Source organism: Kryptolebias marmoratus, linkage group LG20 (assembly GCF_001649575.2).
Source record: "Kryptolebias marmoratus isolate JLee-2015 linkage group LG20, ASM164957v2, whole genome shotgun sequence".
NCBI classification, from domain to species: Eukaryota; Metazoa; Chordata; class Actinopteri; order Cyprinodontiformes; family Rivulidae; genus Kryptolebias; species Kryptolebias marmoratus.
In genome coordinates this window covers 16,205,554-16,225,609 of record NC_051449.1, presented here as the reverse complement: position 1 = coordinate 16,225,609, position 20,056 = coordinate 16,205,554, and the positions used below count along the sequence as shown (strand labels likewise).

The following is a 20,056-nucleotide window of genomic DNA, read 5'->3' as shown; positions in this document are numbered from 1 at the left end:
TTTTTTTTTTAAAACCGATGTGACAAAACTGACAAAAAAATACTAATTAAAGAAAAAACAGCTCTCAATGCAAATATAACAACTTTACCAGCTGAAGTGGTGTACACATACTGCACACAGCTCCAACTTGGTCATTATCTTATATCACTGCTCTGAACTTTTGAAAGAAAAAAAGAAAACAAACAACTGAAAACATGAACTTACTGATTTACTGGTGTTCATGAAAACTATAAAAGTACTTTATTTTCATAAAGAACTTATAGGCCTACATAAATTTATTTGAGCTTTTGAGGTCTTTGATGTTCCTTTTTATATCTTTTTTTTTAAACAGCAAACAAAAATTTAGAAGAAAAAAATCACAAGTTGTTTTTTTTTTTTTTAGTTTTAAAAACTTTACTCTAAGACATTTGACCACCATACAAGTGATGTCTTTTTTTCTTTAGACCTCTTTCACTCTGGATGATGATGCCAATATGCTCTCCATGACCTACTCAACCTATTAAAATGTGGCTGGATTGCAGCAAATTTGGAAAACCTCTTTTGGTGTGAAGGCAATCACACTCTTAGCACTTGACAAACAGCATTCCCAAGTCTCTCTCTTGTATCCTCACTATGCTTTACAGTGTGTATACCAGTGTGTTCCCAGAACCAGAATGCACCATGCCCCAAGCCCTACCCTGGCACTGCATCGAAATGCAGCTACGTGTTAGGAGATCACACCACGTTTGAATGACACTACTGTCACAAGCATCACATCTGTGGTGGGTTGTCCCATGTTTTTGTCATGATTTTGTAGCCTAAGCCTGAGGTTTTCAACGTCCAAGCCGTGCCGGTGTACACAAGCACCATGTCATGGACACTCCATCACCATGCCTATCCAGGCTCCATCCAGAACCTCCATACGCTGCCACCATGATCATAAACCAACAAAACTTTACAACAGAAGTGTTGTGCACAATTAAAAGCCTCCATGACCTATCACGCTCTACCACGTGCGATGGTGAGCCCACTCTGCACCATCTTATTTGGTGTTTATTGAGAACAAAGACCATCCATCCATCCATTTTCTTTAACCGCTTCTCCATTCCGGGTCGCGGGTAGCTGGTGCCTATCCCCAGCAGTCACTGTGCGAGAGGCGGGGTACACCCTGGACAGGTTGCAAGTCCATCGCAGGGCCAGAACAAAGACCATCTTGCTGATTCTTTTATGATGTATCATATTTAATGATTACACTTGAACAGCGCACTGTATACCTTTCTGCAGGATTACAAAATAACTCGAATGTGGTTTGTCATGTAGGGAAAAAAAAATCCTAATGCTTCATCCTTGAGTTCTATTAGTGAGAAGAACAAGGACATAAAAAGCATAAGAAGGCATGTTTGGTGGGATACATTAATCAGGATACAACAAAAAGTCCATGTGCTCAGTGGGATTTTCATTCAGCAAATATTAGAAAGCAAAAATGCTATAGCAGTTCATCATTAGGATTTGCAGGAGAAGCGGTATTAATATCCCAGCTCTCATGCTTCGCTCACTCTAACTTCTCCTCCAAAATTTAATTAGGAGGTCGCTGAAGTGAGAGACAGAGCACAGTGAGGATGAGAGATGGGGGCTTTGCTATCAGATGTAAAAATCAGTGGCCTCACCCTCCAGTGGCTGTTGAAATATGATGAGCTAAAGTGGGAAATGGGAGTTAAAAGAAGGGGGGGTGAGGGGTAGTTGGAAGCTGTTGAGTCGCTTCTGATGGAAGAGAAAATAGAAAGTGTATCCTCAGCAGACGCAGCAGACACTTTTAAACCACAGCAGCACCATCGGAAATGCATTAGAGGTGTCATGCCTGTATTTATAGAGGAGTGGGTGCACTTATCAGAATAGAAACTATTTAGGATGGATTTTTGAATTATACATGATAAAACATGATGAAAAACAAATTCAATGATATTTCTAGTCAGCCGGAATTACTGAAAGCAATGTTTCAACAAGTTTAACTTCAACCTTAAAACCCTCCAACAAAATATCATAAGTGGAGTAGTGTAACCCAAATGTCTTTTTTTCGTTTAGCATAAAAATATATCTTAGTGGAAAGAAAGCTGTAAGAAGATATTAAATATAATCACGGATGTGTCAGCAGGCAAATGGGGCTTTCACTTTTTACAAAAAGCTGTCCAGCTATCTTGTTTTTTTTTTAAATGTTCAAGACGTGTTTTAGTCTTATTGCAGAAAGTTTTGTGATATATGACAACTAGCTGGAGAGTAAAAGAAAAAGAAAGAAAGAAAGAAAAAAAGAAAAATAAATGAAATGAAATACATATTCCTGTACAGTATGCTGACCTCCTTTTCAACAACTCATCAGTCAATCCTTCCATCTGTTTCTGTCTCAACATCCATCACTATATTTGCATTTGACACCACTTCAGACTTGGTCCTATTGTTTTTAATAGAAATTCTCCTTCAAGTTTGGAAACAAACAATATTTCAGAACGTCACAGTCATATGAAAGAAATGTTCTGTAAATTACTTTCTTGTGGCCTAAACAATATGTGTTAAAATCAGTTAAGTTCATTTTTTAAACTGTAGTTCTGCATGCTTATAGTAAAAAAAGTATAATAGTGCATAGTATACTACAGTGACAAAAACAAAATCTAACACAACTGTGCACATGAAAACAAGAGATCCATGTGACTGGTGTTTATGGAATGTAAAACATATTTAAATTCTTTTTCTTTTGGCTCTAGTACCTTTTAGTCATGTGCATGGCTCTCTGCTCAACCAGCACCATATTTGTTGATTTATAAAAAAAATACAATATTGTCAGGATCTATGAATTTAATTGTTTTTTTTTTCAGTGTCTCCTTTTTTTTCTTGTAAGATTTTGTGTTTTATAGTTTTTGTTTCTTTCCTATCTTGGCTCTTATTTCCCTGTTTTGTATCAGTGTTTTGCTGCACCATTGAGAAGGATTAGTGTCTCAGTTTTAGGATGTATCAACACAATGACAAATGCTGGAAATCTGATCTCTTGGCAAAATAATTTTCTTCATTAAATCAGTAAAGTAAATATTTAACTGCTCTGGACAGGCTGGTTTTCGAGATAAGCGATCAACACATGTAAAAGCATTACCCCATGTCCTGTCAATTTATTAGAAATTGAAAAAAAAAACCCAGTGCTGTGAGGATGAGAAATTGTTTGCTCCCTCCTTCGTTTCCCTCTGAGTTAAATTTTTAATATGTCTTTACGAAGGCAAAAGTTACCCTAAAACAAAATCCGACCAAGCCTACTCTGAAGTTTGTTCCTGTAAATATTAAATCTTACAGTAGAAACTAACACAGATTTAATTTTCTTTTTTAAATTTTTAATGACCTATAAAAGATTTTTCTTTTAGTGGATGAAAGGGTCTGAGTGCAGGGGGTATCATATTTGCTCAATTACATCAGATTGTGTCTGTAAGCTCATTTCCCACATCTCTTTTTAAAAAATCGTTAAAAGACTAAATAAAACCACAGTAGGACCGAATGCCCTTGAAACTGGACTGAATTATATTTTTAAATGTTGATAAAACAGCTAATAGATATGAAATAATACATTATTTGTCAAATCTAATAATACTTTAATAATCTAGGTGTTACATTGATAACACACAGGTATCCAGTGTCAGAGAACCCATGTGTAAGTACAAACTAGCTTTGTGTTACCTTGTAGGCCCCCTTCTCACTGGACAACAACCTCACTGCTCTCCTCAACCTACATGGCCAACAACACTTGGCTGGATCTAGGCATATTTGGAAAACAACCTTCAGACTGAAGGTAGTTGCGACTCTGATAGTCTTAGTACTCTTCAAATCTGTTTTTTATTGCCCTGTCCCCTCATCACGTTCTCTATGCCTGTCCTGGCGTGGGTCACTCAAAACCGAGTCAAAATGTAGCTATGGTTTACCACATATGTGTTAAGTTGTTTCCATGAATTTGTTACAGTTATGGTTGTAGCCAAGGCATGAAGCCAGTGTGACCAGACCTGCTTCAAATTTCTGACAGCCAAGCCTCATGCTGGTGTGTGAAGGGCTCCATGTCATAGATATGATACCATCATTCCCAACACTCTCCCCCATGCCTCACCCAGGATGTGCTGCCATCACGGTGATTAAACTTCCACAACCTTCCAACGGATGCATGCACAGGGCCATTCTCCACCAATCACACTGTATCTCTGTGAAGAGCCAACTGCGTTCCTTATACACACCCATGGACACTGCAAAGACATGGATGGTCTTTGCAGGGCCATCCACATTCTAACTGATGTTTTACATCATAATAAGGTTGTTATTCACAGTGAAAAGGTCTTAGCAGGATGATAATACTCAGGGTTAGTCAAGCCAGGTTAAGCCTGAGGCTTCAAGTTACTAATTATTTCACAATATTTTCATTATTTTGTTTCTCGTTACCTCTCCAAGAGTAAATGTAGTTCTCAGCTTGCACTTGTTCTTTCCCAGATGCTTGCTCCTAATGTCAATTATTTTTTTCCTGCCGTGCATTATTTATATTTTGGCTCTTTTATTTTGAACAACTTGTCAATGCACCCTGTTTTCTTGTACAAAATTGAATGTTATTCTTCTTCAACACATCTCCTTTCAGAGTGTGTCTACCACTTTCAGTTAAAATTATCTTAGCAAAGTTATGACAATTAAAAAGATGTAGTAATAATTGTATGAAACTACAAGTTGCTAAACTCTTTTGATAGATATATAATGTGCATTATGTGTTGAATGCATATAGTTTGTTTATGTTTAGGGCTACACATTCTGCATATCATAGTGACTGAATTTGGACAAAAAAAAAATGACTAAAAGAAGAAAGTTCAGTATTTGCAGTAAATGCAGTATATAGCTAGGTGATGTGAAAACTAGCTTGAATGTCAGTAATGACAACAGATCTATCAAACTCTTTCAGCATGAATTTGTTTTTGACACAGGAGATGGCAGATCCCGTCCCACTTTAATCATCACTCATCCCTCTCTGACACTTCCACATCGCTCTTCCATTATACAGTGCATAAAGCTGTCTGAAGCACCCATTCCCCCAGGCGCAGACTGTTGTGTGTTTTCATTTGCTTTTCCTGCGAGGCAATAACCTTACTTTTAAACTGTAGAACCCCATTACTGAGCCGCAGGTTTTGGCTCATCTTAAAAAAGGCACTTTTTATGTAAACTATTGAACATCTTTGCTTTTCAGTGTCGCCTTCCTGAGAAAAAAAAAAAACAACATGTTTATGCATTATATTTTCATTTTCATGGAATACTTTTCTCTTTTGTCCCTGTGCAGTGTTAGATATTAGAAGTTATTTAGAGGTATTATGCATAAAATCAGAGTTGCAGTTCTTGATGCAATTGTCAACGAATAATGTGACTCAATGCTCCATGCCCCTGTTGTTCGATTGTGATTGATGAGCTTCTGTTGGTTTGCACCCTTTGAGTGAAAATATATATCTAATTTGTAATTAAAACAAAGCTGACCTTCACATTTCTATTGCCTTGTAGAGTTTTCTGCAAGCACTGCAGCTAAAAAGTAACAGCACAAAAAGTCTATTACTGAGTGAACAAGGGTTTAATTTTAAATGAGACCATCCTAAAAGCCTCAATCCATGTTACACAACCACCTGCAAATTGCCCTGTAGTGTTTGTTTCTGCTGCTTCTACATTTAAAACCCTTTTTTCCTGCATGTAGTTTCCAAACATTTGTATATTTTCTAAGAATTAAAATACCGTCAGCAGAGACACTTCCACAAAATCACTTTGATTTCACAGCCGGCTAATAATGTACTTAGTTCTGTAATTTTACCAAAAAAACTAAAAACTTTAAACAAACAAACAAAAAGAAAGAAAACTTATGCATCAAGACATAGTGGTAGAAATGAAACAAAACGGCACATTGGACAATTATTGCAATGATAATACCACATCAAATGTCAGATTAATGCAGGCACAATGATGGTCCCATGTCAGTAGGGTGTGGCACCCCCTTGGGCTTGGATACAAGCAGCAATCTGGTGTGGAACAGAGTTGTACAACTGCTATAACCTCTTTTTGTGTTTAGTCAGACTATAGCTGTTGCAACTAGCTCTTGAGATCCAACAGATCTTTCTGGGTTGAAGTTGTTGTTTTGCCTGATCCCACACATGGTTGAATAGGAAAGATTAGGGGACCCGGATAGCCATAGGGAGACTTCAGAATGCAGGCAATGCATAAAAACACATACTTTGTGTGGACGAGCATTGTCTTGTTGAAAGACTGTACCAGGATGAAGTCTCAGGAGGGGTAAGACACATTGACAGGAGTAACAATGGTGTGATTCTCTACAACATTGGCATCCTTGGTCCTTTCACCTCTGTGTCACCATAGTCACACATGATGGTCATTTGTGAAAACACAGAACTGCAATTCATTGCTGAACCACTCCAAACACAGCCATCTCTGCTCTGATGTTAATGGCAGTCTATGCATGGGACTGTGAACCACCTGTCTGGCTGACAATTTAGTACCTGTGTCTGGATGGCAGGCACAGATGCTATGGTGTTCTGTAATGCTTGGAACTCAGTACAATGATGTGGTGGTCTTTGATGCAGTCTGTCACAGGAGACCAGAACATAAATGGGTGCCCTTACATACCTACTGGTTCCAACACTTGGCCACACATCTGTACAGCCCCACATGCTGAATAATGTGTTCTACACATGCCAGCACATTGTAAATCAATTCATTTAAATACCCATCACAGGTCTGTACATGTACAAAATTACATCTCAATAAAAAACATTCCTTCCAGGTGCTTAGCTTTGTTTTGTCAGTGAGTGTATTTTTAAATATGTACTGACAAGGTAGACACAAAAAAAAAAATTAGGACAACAAAGATATATTTTGTAAGATCTAAAAAAAAGTTTGAAATATCTAAAATGGCAAAAAAGCACAGAAACATAACGATAATTTAATTTCTTAATAATAGTTTTCTATAAATGCCTTAGCAATATGATTATGAAATATTGCTTGATTTAGAAATATATCCGGTTTAAATGTTTTATGTTGAAAACCATAGATGTGTAAGAATATTTAAACTGTCAGGTGCCACAATGCTTGCCAAGTCTGCTAAAAAAAAAAAAAACATGCCAGTCTGCCAAGTAGTTACAAAACCAAACACATATTAAAATTAAAGCATCCAAGCTGTTACAGTGAGTGGGTAACCTTGACATATCATATTAACTACAATGTGATAAATAACGTCTGATGGTGCTGTTTTTGTTCTTTTGTTTTACTTCCTTTTTTCCTCCCTTAGAGTCTGGAGCAAAGTTCCGCTCAGCACAATGAAACAATAATAACAGTTTCTGGGGGTTTTTTTTGGATAAAGTTAGAGTAATTTACCTTGAGACAGGACCCACTGGTTGAGCTTGACATGGTACAGTACAGAGCGAAGACTCCAGTGCTGAACGAGGGGATAGCCAGAAACTTCACTGTAGTTCACCATACCTTCGGGAGCATACAGAAAAGACAACTTATTAACATGGATGCGGTCCCCTGGAGCTATAATGTTGCAAGGTTTAAGGCAGTGTGTTTCCCCATGTGTAAATCCCTCCAGAAAACACTCAACTCCCCATTAATGTTTTATTTACTCCTCAGTAGTGGGTGAGATTGCAGACTTCAGTGTCAGATCAAAGGTTGGCCCTACGTTTCATTCTTGTTTACTTTACCCGAAGAACCAAGAAGCAAAATCTAACAAATCTAAATACTATATTGGATGATAAGAGACAGGAGCACGGAGTGTCTCTGGTGTTCGATCAAAGGGGAAACCCATCAGCCGCTCGTCCTCCACCAGAAACTATAAACTCAGGATGTGGCAACATTAATGTAAAACCTATTTGGAAACAGAGATAGAGGAGAGAAGAAGGGAGGCTGCAGGTCTGCGATGTTAGATGAAAAGAAAGGCAAACCTCTCACATGAATACATAATACAGTCATTTACTTCCCGAGTATTTTCATATTAGTCACCAGACAGACATCCAACTCTTCCAATGTCAACATTATTTCTTTTTATCTAAGGGTGTTTAAAACTGGTAAGAACTTAATTTTACAAAGAATTTAGATGTAAATTTTCAGCATTGCTGACAGGTTTAAATGGAGTTTCATCCCATTTTTTTTTTGGCTTTTAATTTACTGTTTTCTTTCAAAGAGTTTTTCTTTTACATAAAAAATAAATATCTTAATTAAAATGCAAGTTAAAGTTGAAATGTGACCACTATGGGGTATTCAGCAGCGAACAAGCTGCAGTACAAACCTCTCAGCAAATGATTAAGGTAAAAGATCTGACATACGGATAAAATTTCCTACAATAAAGAAATGTTTATACATTTATAGATGTTTGTACTCTTTGATGTACAGTTTTATGTGATAAAACCTTTGTTATAATGGGAAGTAGAATAGACATACAGTACCCTCCTATTATTTAAATGTAAAAGGTCCAATAAGTATTTACAACTATTAGTCTGTTTTGTAGGATTTAACTTTAGCTGTAAATGCTGGGACACTATGCAATGTAGGATTTTTTTTCCAAGATTAGGCTCTCAGACTTGATGGCTGATGTAAATCTTATACATTGTGTTTTCAGTCGTAATTAAGAATCCATGTTTGCATTCTATAAAATGGATAACAAAACATAAACATATCACAACAGCTACACAGAACAGTATTCATATTTTTAAAGTGTAGCTTTACCCAGTGTTCCTTTACAGCCTAGTATATTATCCTTATTGATTTTGTCTCATTTAGCAATCTTTTACATGCTGAAATCAATAGTGCCCATTTCTTCTGCCTGAAGTAGTCACCCATGTACAAATGTTTTTCATTCTGATGCACTGCTCAGTCTCTCAAACGCTATGCACGCGACGCGCCGCCATGACCGACGACCTTTCAATGTATTCAGCTAAATCAAAGCCAGTAGTAGATGAAACGCAACTTGCAATGGCATTCCTGAGAAAGTGGAAGCCTTAATCATACAAAACAGATGGGGAAATCCAGGTGGTTTTAAGAGTAGATAAAGGAGCAATCTACCTTTTTTAAAACAGGTTGTTTATAGATGGAATATTTCTTATTAGTAAGCATGATGGACAGTAGATGCACAATCTTATTTTTTGTAAGGATTACTGCAAAATATGTTGACATGTTTTAATTCCATAACTTTCTTTGTTAAAAGATTGAATTTGTGTTGTGGCAGGGTTCACTCAGATTTGCACAATGATGCAGGAACAGGCCCTTAACATCACTTTTATCAAAACCATAGGCAGAGCTGCAGAGTATAAATCATGTCGTCTCCCATGGCAACTGACAGCCGTGTCATGCTGCAGCAGTGGGATTATGGCCATATATCACTGTGACTGCCCCCACCGTGTTCACAACCACATCCAGAAGGTATCTGAATCATGCTGGTGGCAGAGACAGGTATCCTGCAACCACAGACACGGAAGAAGGGAAAGGAAAAAAAAGAGATGAAGGTGAGGAACAGATAAGAACTGTGTGTGAGAATGTGTGTGTGTGTGTGTGTGTGCATTTGTGAGATTTCACTTGGTTTGTTTGAGTGAGATAAATCGATGCATGAGGCACAACGAAAAGGAAAAGGGCTGCAAAAGTACATCTAACCATATGAAAAGGTGAGCGGGGTAGAGAGGACGATGAACAAATAAAAGGAAGCCTGCCATCTCCAGTGATGGGTGGCGCTTTTGCATGCATGTCACAAAAATGAAGATGTATCAGTTTCCAACACAAAGAAGAAGGCTGTTGTAATGTACATGTTGGATCTGAGACTGGTTGAACACCATCACAGATAATCATCTATCTGGGGATAAAATGTTTATTTCTTCACAGGGAATCTCACTGTAATGAGGTAAACTTTAGTCAGGGGAAATATAAAGCTCTCTAAATTAGAGGCAAAAAAAATAGTAAACAGATAGTAATGATAAATTATTTCAGGCCTTTTAAAAGGAAAAAGCAAAGGTTCTTCACAACAATTTCCATCCTAAAACTGTTTCAGCTGGCACAAAAATATAACTGTTAATATAGTTTGGAGACCATTGTTGTTATTATTTTATTATTAGATTAAGTAAACACTGACCTGCTGACAGCAGGAAGCACAATGTCTGTATTTCTGTTTACTATCATTATTATCATGTACAGTTGCTGTTGTTTGGTGTTCCTGCAGTTTTTGCTTTTAGGCATTTAAAGGAAAACAATATGCAGTATGTTTGGTTGTCTAAACAGCAGCAGTTCATCAACGTTGTGCTTTGATACAGCAGTGTGGCTCAGCTTGAGACTTTGTGACAACAATACATTAAGATGATAAACATAACTACACGAAAAAAATATGCATTTTAATTTACTTCACGAGTAATTTGTGTGTGTAAATGTACTTTTCTTCCCTCTGAATCTTACTTAACAAACAGCAGGAAGTCATACCACTTCATTGAACAGTTCTTGAATTCCTCTATTCAACACCACCAAGGGTTTAAACATTTTAAAAGAGTCGTATGCAACTCTGCCTCAATAGCTGAGCTGTTGGCAACAAGCAGTAGTACCTTGTAAATATCTTGTAGGTACCACGCGAGTACCCCATAGGTAACAGGATGTATTATGTGCTGCCACCCTGGTTCTTTTATCAGTTTCTCCTGCTTTTCTCTCATTAGGTTCAGTAGCATTGTAAATAACTTTTGACTGTTTTGTTTAAATTAATCTCTAGCCTATTTGATATCATTGTATAAAAATGGTTTGAAAATAAATCCTTAATTATTTTACAAACTATCTCTGTCTGTATATTATTAGTAAATGAATTGCAAACAAACATACAGAGTGATAAAAGTGGCCACATTTGAATGGATTTTAATAGAAGCATGAATATGTTAAAAAAAACAACTCATGTTTTAGTATATGGTTTTGTAGAAGAAACTATAAATAAATAAATCACTGACATTTTTTGTTATAACACATTTACATTGCTTGTGGTTTTGGTAAAACAGCAAAACTACATTAAAAAGTCAGAGTTCAAAGAAACATGACAGTAAAATTTAAGCAAAATCATTCTGTTCACTTAGTTGGACAGCTTGTAATCAAAAAGTCAGACATTGGCCTAACCCCTAAAATGAGCTAATAATTATGTTGCACATTTAGGACAATGTTTCCTGGTCTGAATTAGAAGAAAAAAAAAGAAATAAAGTTGGGGGAAGAAAACCGGTTAAAAATAACGCTGCAGCTGAGGAGCAAAAAGCAGGTGTGTTTCTCAGTTTGGAGGTTACACATGCAGACACAAATTAGACAAAGTGTAAGTGTTGAAGACACAAGCGCGCCCAGTAACAGGGATGCTGTGAAAAAGCAACATTTGGCAGAGGCCTGACACCAGCTATGAACTTGATGAATTAGACTCTGAATGTGATGTTCCTGCATTGTCCTCACCTTCAGCTACATACATTTATCCCCTCTTAGGGGAAATGGCTCCCCAGAACGATAGATATATTTGCTGGCATCTTGAAAGTGAAAGCACACCACTACATAACCCACCCCCACTCCCTCCATCCTTGCTGCTTTAGTGAAAATGAATAACAAGCCCAAAACACATACAGTAGCGCAGCATATTCTTCTTCTTGCTGAAAGGCCTTGTCTCCCTTTTAGCCCTGGGGTGCTCTGCTCTCATTGTCTGACAGAATGATTAATTTGACTGAACTTCACTTTGCAAACATCCCAAGTTCACTTTCTCTCCCTGTACAGCTGGTGCCAAAGCCTCTCAGAGAGGCGGCGTGGTCAGGGCTGCGCTGTGCACGACAGCTGATTCTCTCTGTAAAAATACAAGGTGCGAAAATGTCTCATCAAAGCTACACTGCAAAAAAGATAAAAGGGGCCAAATAAGTAGAAATCACTTTCTTTAAAGCAGCTGAGCACACAGAGCAAATATGGCTGTCATATACCATCGCTGTGGCTCTTACTGCAGTTTTCCGCAGCCGTGATCAGAGCAGCTCTGCCTCCAGCTGAGAGGAGAATGTGGGGGTCTGAGGAGAAAGGGGTCTGACTGTAATTTCCACTGAAACTAAAGCTGGTATCTCACTGCTTCGACTAGTTGGCAAACAGCATTCATGAGAGAATCTCCCGAATGTCGAGTGATTTTCACAGGGTTCTCAACTTCCTTGCATGAGGCACAGAGGCACTCAGCCCTGTTGCTCGAGTTTTGAACATGTTTAAGCTTTAAAATGTGTGCAACAACTTTTCTCTCAAAAAATAGTCACAAAGTTGCTGTGGGCATCTGCAACCCATCTGAATTGTGCTGTGGGTGTCTCCAATCCGTCTTAAGAGCCAGAGATGGTTTGGTCATCTGGTCAGTCGGCCACAAACATTGAGAGTTCAGTGAAACTGCAGCTAAAAGTTCACATATTGTTGGTCTCCCAACAGTCACGGCTCAATGATTTACCACTGTATCTGTTCTCTAATGACACAAACTGTAACTTTAGTAGGTTTCCTTTTGTAATAAATACAAATATTTGCAACAACAAGACAGACTTAGGCATATAAATGTGGTACATGTGGGCAACATGTGAAAATTAGTATAAATATAAAACAGCAAAAGCTGACCACCTTTTATTTTAGAATCAACTTTTCATGCTCCTATGAATACCATCACTGTGAGCCTGAGGCATCTGTATTTCTCAATCACCATGTTTTAAAGCAGCTCTAGAGAAATGGTTGGAATGGTGCATTCGCATGAAAACGACACAATGCATAAAAAGTAACATAAAGTCTAAAAACTATGAGCTTTACTTTTAGTGGTTTTATTTCAGAATCCAACCTCTGCTTTTATCTCGTCTTAATTAAAACTGCTGTCGTTAAAATGTCAAATGTCAAACTGAACAGTCTGCAGGATCAATGTTGTTTCATAAGTTTTAAACCCTCATGTTGACATTTTCACCAACAGATCTAAGCAAATCCAAAGCATTCTTAATTAGTGCAACAGCAACAAATGTTTGCTTTTATTTTACAGTAAATAAAATTCACCTTCACTCTAATTTAGTCTTTAATGTGATTTTTTTGCTTGCTTTTTCCAATGTTTTTATTAAACATCTAACTTTATTTAAATTATTTCAGACGTTTTAAAAAAATACACACTCTGAAAGTGTTTTGTTGTCTAGTTCTTGACATGGTACCACAAAGCATAATGTGGTTCTGGACAGAGATCACTGAACTGGAAACTAAGGTTGTGAAAAACATTTTCTCAGCTGCTGGGTTCTTTCACGGCATTTCTGGAAACATGACTGTGAATAATAAATAAAACGTTGTATGCCAGTACTTTGCAATTCACATAGTGTTGTTTCAATTACCAGATTTAGCTTAATAGCCCTCTATCTATCTATCTATCTATCTATCTATCTATCTATCTCAGTGAACTGCACTTTAACTGGATGATCGAATGACTGAATCCCACTACTATATATTTATTTGAAAAGTTAAAAATATGTCAATGTTTGTTTCTGTAAAAACCAAATTATTGTTAAGTGCAACAAAATTAATTTTAAGACTTTCGGACAATGACAGTGTCACAGTTGTTACTTGCACTTCTGTATTGGTGTCCTAATTTAAAATACAGTTATGGCTATAAATTTAACAAAAATGCTGATATTTACACATTGACTGAAACCTCGTGTTTGTTGTTGTCCTGTCTAAATAAAAGAGATGTGTTATTAGTAAATACCGAATAAAAAAGATACAGGATTGTACCTTTATGATTTATTAAAACACTCAAAATTCTTGGGGTTGGTATGTGTTTGTGTGGGTGTGTGTGTGTGTAAATAAGCTGACTCAGAGCAAAGAAATCAAAGAAGGTGGTAGAAACATTGATGGTTGTTAGTACATATATCTGTAAAATTATAGAGCCGGTAAACTTGAAACTTACCTTATGTTTGACATGAGAAGAAAAATATAGCCACAAAGCAGTGTTATTCCTTTAAAATGAATGCGCTCATACATAATATAGAGTGAGACACATAGCATTCCTGAATTAAAGGATTAGAGACCGAGGGAAAGAAGAAGAAAAAGAAAATGTCCAGTGAATATAAGGAGAGCCATAAAACAGAGCTGTAGTTTCACCAAAGATCTCAGAACAGAAATAGAACCAATTAGTAAAGGCAAAAATGGCTCGTGAGGAAAGCAGCAGCAAAACCAATTCACCAGTTGTAAAGTCCTTACCAGAACTCCAAGGTGGACTAGAGAAGACTAAAATTAGACATTGGGGTCCTCATTATTGTTGAGTTACACTTTATCAAAAATAAGTTTTTATAAGTTCTTTGACTGCCAGCGAAGCTCTTATTAGTAGTAGGTAGGAGCATGTGGAAAGCACAGTGTTGTGTCTCCTGCTGTTCGTATGCAGCTGACAGAAGCCTTAAAAACACACTGAAAAAACATACAGCCTAATATAGGATGAAAAATACTGGTTAGGGTACAGATTTAATGAAGACCTAGGCTGTCATTTGATAACACCATCCTATTCTACTTCACAATCCCACAGAACCTTAGGCCTGATCCAATTTTCTCACCTTGATCCTGCCTCTTTCATCTCCCACTCTATTTTGCAAAGATAAACTGCCCAATTTCTTTTAGAGTTTAAGGAGCAGTGGTCATCCAGCCCTTAAGTGGATGCTTTGGGGAACATTCAGGTGGTAACATTACACACTGATTCCCAAAAGAGGCACCTTATTCTTGCAAGAAACTGAGGCTCAGTTTGGTCAAGAGAAAGAATGGGAATTGGGCCTAAGTTGCTAATTTAAAATTCAGTATATTCATTGTAATTGAATGACTGCAGGTATGTGTATGCATGTATGTACAGACTGTACTTTTTATTTATTCATTTGTTTGTTAGTTTTTCTCAACTTTGCAAAATGGCAAAAAAAGTAATTTACTTCATACACAACTGACAAATAGAAATGACTGCGGTACACTGTAGGTTTTATTAAAAAAAACAAAAGGCTTAGATTTTACACATGTATAGGTGGGACGTAGTTGAACTCTGGGTGCATACAGTATAGCACTTACATAAATCAAAATAAATTTAGATCAATATTTCAGAAACTGTGCAGTCTGTTGGGAAGTGAGCAACGAGGATCACAGCTCAGTTCTCCAGCACAAGTTTTTTTCTGCTGTGTGATCTATCTTTCAGAAGTCTACTTTTTTTTGTTTTAATCATCCAAACTAAAAGATCAAACCAAGCTGAGACAAGTGCATTTCTTCATTTGTTCAGTGCATCTGATTTGTTACAATTTCCAACATCTCTTCAGACTCACAAACTTTACTATGCAATTAGAGAGGAAGGTTATCCTCGACGTTTCATCCAACTAATGAACTAAAATTGAATCTAATAAAACTTAGTCACCTTGACATTTATTTGCTATTCGTGGGATGTAGTTTAAACTAAAATATCTTTTAGAATCAAAAAGTTGTTTGGTTTTTAGAATAAAGAAAATGGAAAGAAAGTTTGACTTGGAGACAGAAATTGATTAGCTTTTTATTAAGAAAGAATCTCTCCGACTTTAATGTTTTTACTCATTTCATTTGGAAGGAAAATGAATCCAAATTTAGTGATTTTTGTTTCTGTTTTAGGACTCCAGGTATTGGGCTATATCTATGGTGTGAGACGGGGGATTTTTATTATTAATATTAATAATGTCAGCCACTAATAGATAAAGGTGGGCAATAATGCTTTGCCTGTGTCTATGTGCGTTTGTTACCAAAATATCTCATGAACCAAATTTTATTGAAACCTGAAGAAAGTAATCATTAGATGTACATGTACAGCTGATTACCTTTTAGAGTCAACCCAATTTAAGATGGCTGCCCCAGCCAACTGATGTTAAAAACACAAACATGACTACAATCCAGTTAATTTGACAGATTTTGTGCTAACATTTTATGTGCTTGTAGCTGAGAGTCATTCACAACACATACGCTAAGTCCTTTTCATTGTGCAAGGTCTTTGTTTAAAACTTTAGTGTTAACTTTTGGCATCAGCAATGTTTGGTTGTTAGCAAAATATGTCATGAACCATTGGACAGATTTTAATAAAACTCCCTGGGAAGTAATTATTAGTAATTCAAGTAATTATATGTACATCTACAACTGATTGACTTTTGGGGTCAGTTGAATTCAAGATGGCTGACACAGCTAATCAACATTGGCAAACACATAAATGATAATAACTCAGTCAATTAAACATATATCAAGTCAAGATTTTTTTTTTTTGTGTTAGTAGCTTATAGTCATTAACATCACATTCTCTAAGTGTCACATCTTGCAATGTCACATGAGACTGTGCATAAGGATATTTTTTTGTTTGATCAAAACAGCTACATTTCCACCATTTCTCCAACTAAGATGATCTTAGTCTTAACTCTGGCATGAGCCATGAGGGGTGATATGCATCCCCTCAAGGAATGCTAGGCCTTTAATATTATTCAGCTCAGACTTGTGTTGCTGACAAAATGAGACGACCATAAAAATAGTCAAAGTGACAGCATTACAGGGTGGACAGCACAAAAATATACTGAATGATCTGAAGATTAGAGGGAAAAAAAGATTTAAATAGGACTTAAATAGGACTTTTAATTTCTTCTGGGGTTAAAAGGGAGAAAAGAAATCAAACAACACCACACTTTTTGCAGTAAACTGCTCGGGGCATATAAATTGAGTTGCCTTGTTAACAATTGTGACACTTCCCCATTGGGGAGCTGGGAACAGAATACAAGACAAATGGAGTACTTGCTGATTCTTGACTGTGACAGTGCAGAAAGGATGTAAACCAAAGTTTGTCTAAACAGTCCATCTGTAGGTTTGGTAGGAAGTGGTTCGTTATCCTAGTGGCTTCTGCGAAGAAGATTCATAAGAATGAGTTCAGGTAAGAAAGTAATCTTATGGCTCATAGAACCCATTAACCAGCCTGGGTTGTGCTCCATTTCACTTTCAGAAAATGAATGATTCAGTGAAGAAAAGAAAAGAAAAGAAAAGAAGATAAAGAATGAGGAGGAAAAAAAATGTGAAGGGTGAACAGTGAGGCTTTAATGGAAACCCCAGTGTTTTTATCTAATCTGGAACCAAATGTGGTACATCACAACTATGATTTCTTCACTTCCTATCAATTCAAAGAAAAAAAAAAAAAGGGAAAGATAAAACTACAACAAAATGATGGCCCACTGAAATAATGATCAGACACCGTGGGTGATGGTTATGTTGCAGCCTTGGCCAAACCCTTTCAATAATTTACCACCAAAGAAGATTACTGACAGGAACGATCAGACACTCATCACAGGCTCGTCTTTTCACAGAAAAATCTTTAGTCCTTAGAGCAATCCCTGCAAAAATGTTCATAAAGCACCAACTACTTTTTGTTTTGTGTTTGAAAGAGAATCTGTATTTGAACAAAAGTGGGAAATTCAATTAAATGCAGTCTTTGTTTTAGCTACACTTCAAATGTAACATATGAACAGCAGGTCAAAACAAATTTTTTTAAATAAAGAAATACTGCAGTTATGAACACAAGCTCGTTTTTTATAAACAAGTTCAGTCAGGATTATTCTGTAATAAATGGGTGTGCATTTTGGAATAATGGACAAAACCAAAGACACTGTCTACTGTTATTCTGTGTATTTCATAAAAAACAATATGTGAATAAATTTTAGTATAATTGGAATAAAATTACTGTAATTTCATAAGAATCTGTTTGTAACTGAAGTTCGACATATGAGTTGGTCTTTTTCCCTAAAGTGACTGTTGTGAAATGATGCTATATAAATGAACCAATTTAAATTGAATTAAATTGTTGCCTTTGTTGTTGAGTCAGTATAAGAATTACTTTGAACATTATAAGTATATTTATAGTATATAGCCAATACAAATTTCATTGCAGTGGAATTCAAAACCATTTTACAATATATCCTTAAAATGAAAGCTCTGAAATTCATGAATACATATAAGCTTGGACCAGTTACATTTAAATATGTGCCACTATCAAAATCTTTCCTTTGTGAATACAGAAAAGGCTAAAGTTCCCACAAGATAAAATGTTGTAAGATGCTGTGGTAATGATGTGGCTCAAATATAACACTCTCATAAAATCTAACATTTAAAAAAACAACAAAAAAAAACATTACTTTTAATTTTTGGCATAATTTCCATTTCAGTTGCATTTTGGTTTGATTTATGCAGCCAACCTCCACTGGTAGAGATGTGAAGTACAATTCCTAAAAGTTTTCTATACTGCCTATACAGTATGGATAAATTCTTCCTGATTTTAAAGTCACTTGGGACTGCTACATCTATCACCACTGCTTTCTTCTGTATTTTATCTATCACAACAATGTCTAGTTTGTTATATATATATATATATATATATATATATATATATATATATATATATATTGCTCCCTGATAAAACATTATTGTTGTGTCATACCTTTGTCCCAAATAAACAGTGTGAGGGCTTTGACAAGAGAACGCACCCAAGTCTGTATTGCATCTACTAGAGATCATATAATGGAATCTCAAGTTACCTGTGAACACATGATGTAAAAATAACAAATCTGATAAAAAACACCTTCTGGGTGTTGCGTAGAAACAGAGGCTCATTCAACAAATCAAACAGAAGATTCCTCTATCAAATCTCTATCAAACCAAACTGTCAAATAGATTTTCAATAAGCCTGAAAGACATGGTGATGATGCTGGCAGATGTGACCTGTGCCATCTCAAGGTGATTTTGTTTTTATTATCAGCTTCACTGAGGCAGGGCTGAAGGGACCACCACTGCCAGAGTTTCAAAGTAAGATGCCAGAAAAGTTCAGCAGATACCTCTGTGCTTGCGTGGCCACAATGCCATATGCTTCAACTTTAATTATGAGGGACTTTGGGAAGAAGGGACTCTGGGCTGAACTATGAATCACTGCCACTCTGCCTGCCTCATAAGCCCTGTTCTGCTGGAATTAAGGGGGGCAGTCCTGCCCTCACAGGTCTCCCCTTTCTATAAATAATCACTATGTGTTAAATAGACAGGTGACATCAGAGTTTGTTCTCAATTATGGCCTTTTATACATCTAATTCAAATCCAAAAAAAAAAAAGACAATCTTATTGGAATGTGTAAATGTAATGAAGTGCTGAATGTCCAAAGCCATTCTGAAGTGAGCTAATACAGTTATAATCTGTGAAGTATTTTATGAGCTCCAACCTAATTAAAGGTCAATGAGGGTTTAAATTAATACTCTCTATTGCAGCAAAAAAAAAATATATTCTTGTTATATTTTAACAATTTACTGAATGAATCATTGGTGTTAATGTGCAACCAAAATTTTAACTTTAAAACATTTTTTTGTTTGTCTAAAGAAGAAATATTGGATCTTGTTTACAGCTGAAATAATTTCAACCAGTTCATTCATGAAAAAAGAATAAATTTTAATGTTTTCTGCACACCTCAGATTTAAAAGGCTTGAGTCAGATTTACAGAGTATATATATATACATATATATTTATATATCTATAAAGCAAAGACACCTAACAGTGTAGTCAAAACAATTGCCTGGTACGTAAAAGGCTCTAGATATTCACAAACTAAATGTAGATAAGAAAAGTAATCCATGTGTTTCTGAGGTGAGAAGTGAAGCTTTACTTTAGAATGTGTGTTCTGTGTGTGTGAAGGTTGTTGTAGTCAAGTATGATGAGTAATAATGGCAAAACTACAGTAAGTTATGAGCTCCTGATGCCCTTCACCTACCTCTAAAGACAAACAACTCAAACTCCACACCTGTGACAGAAAGGCTTGCTCCACAGTAGATCACAGGGATCGCCATTTATCCACCCAAGGTTGGACTCCAACCTCAAACTTTCCTTTGGCCTGAAACAAACATACTGCTCAGACTGGAAGCAGGCGGCTAAAAAGGCAAGCAGGTCTCTCCCCAGCACCTCCAGGCCTGAGACACCCCCCCTCCCCCCTCCACAACCCCACCCCCCTCGAGAC

General features: G+C 36.5%; 1 protein-coding gene across 3 annotated transcripts in view; it reads right to left on the bottom strand.

Moving 5' to 3' along the window:
- The window catches only part of astn1 (astrotactin 1), a 300,003-nt gene that overhangs the window by 123,861 nt on the left and 156,086 nt on the right, over positions 1-20,056 (bottom strand). For all 3 annotated transcript variants that reach the window (XM_017420879.3, XM_017420880.3, XM_017420882.3), the window contains one exon: positions 7,405-7,509. In XM_017420879.3, coding sequence (XP_017276368.1) covers positions 7,405-7,509 — 105 coding nt within the window. The remainder of the gene's footprint in view (positions 1-7,404; positions 7,510-20,056) is intronic.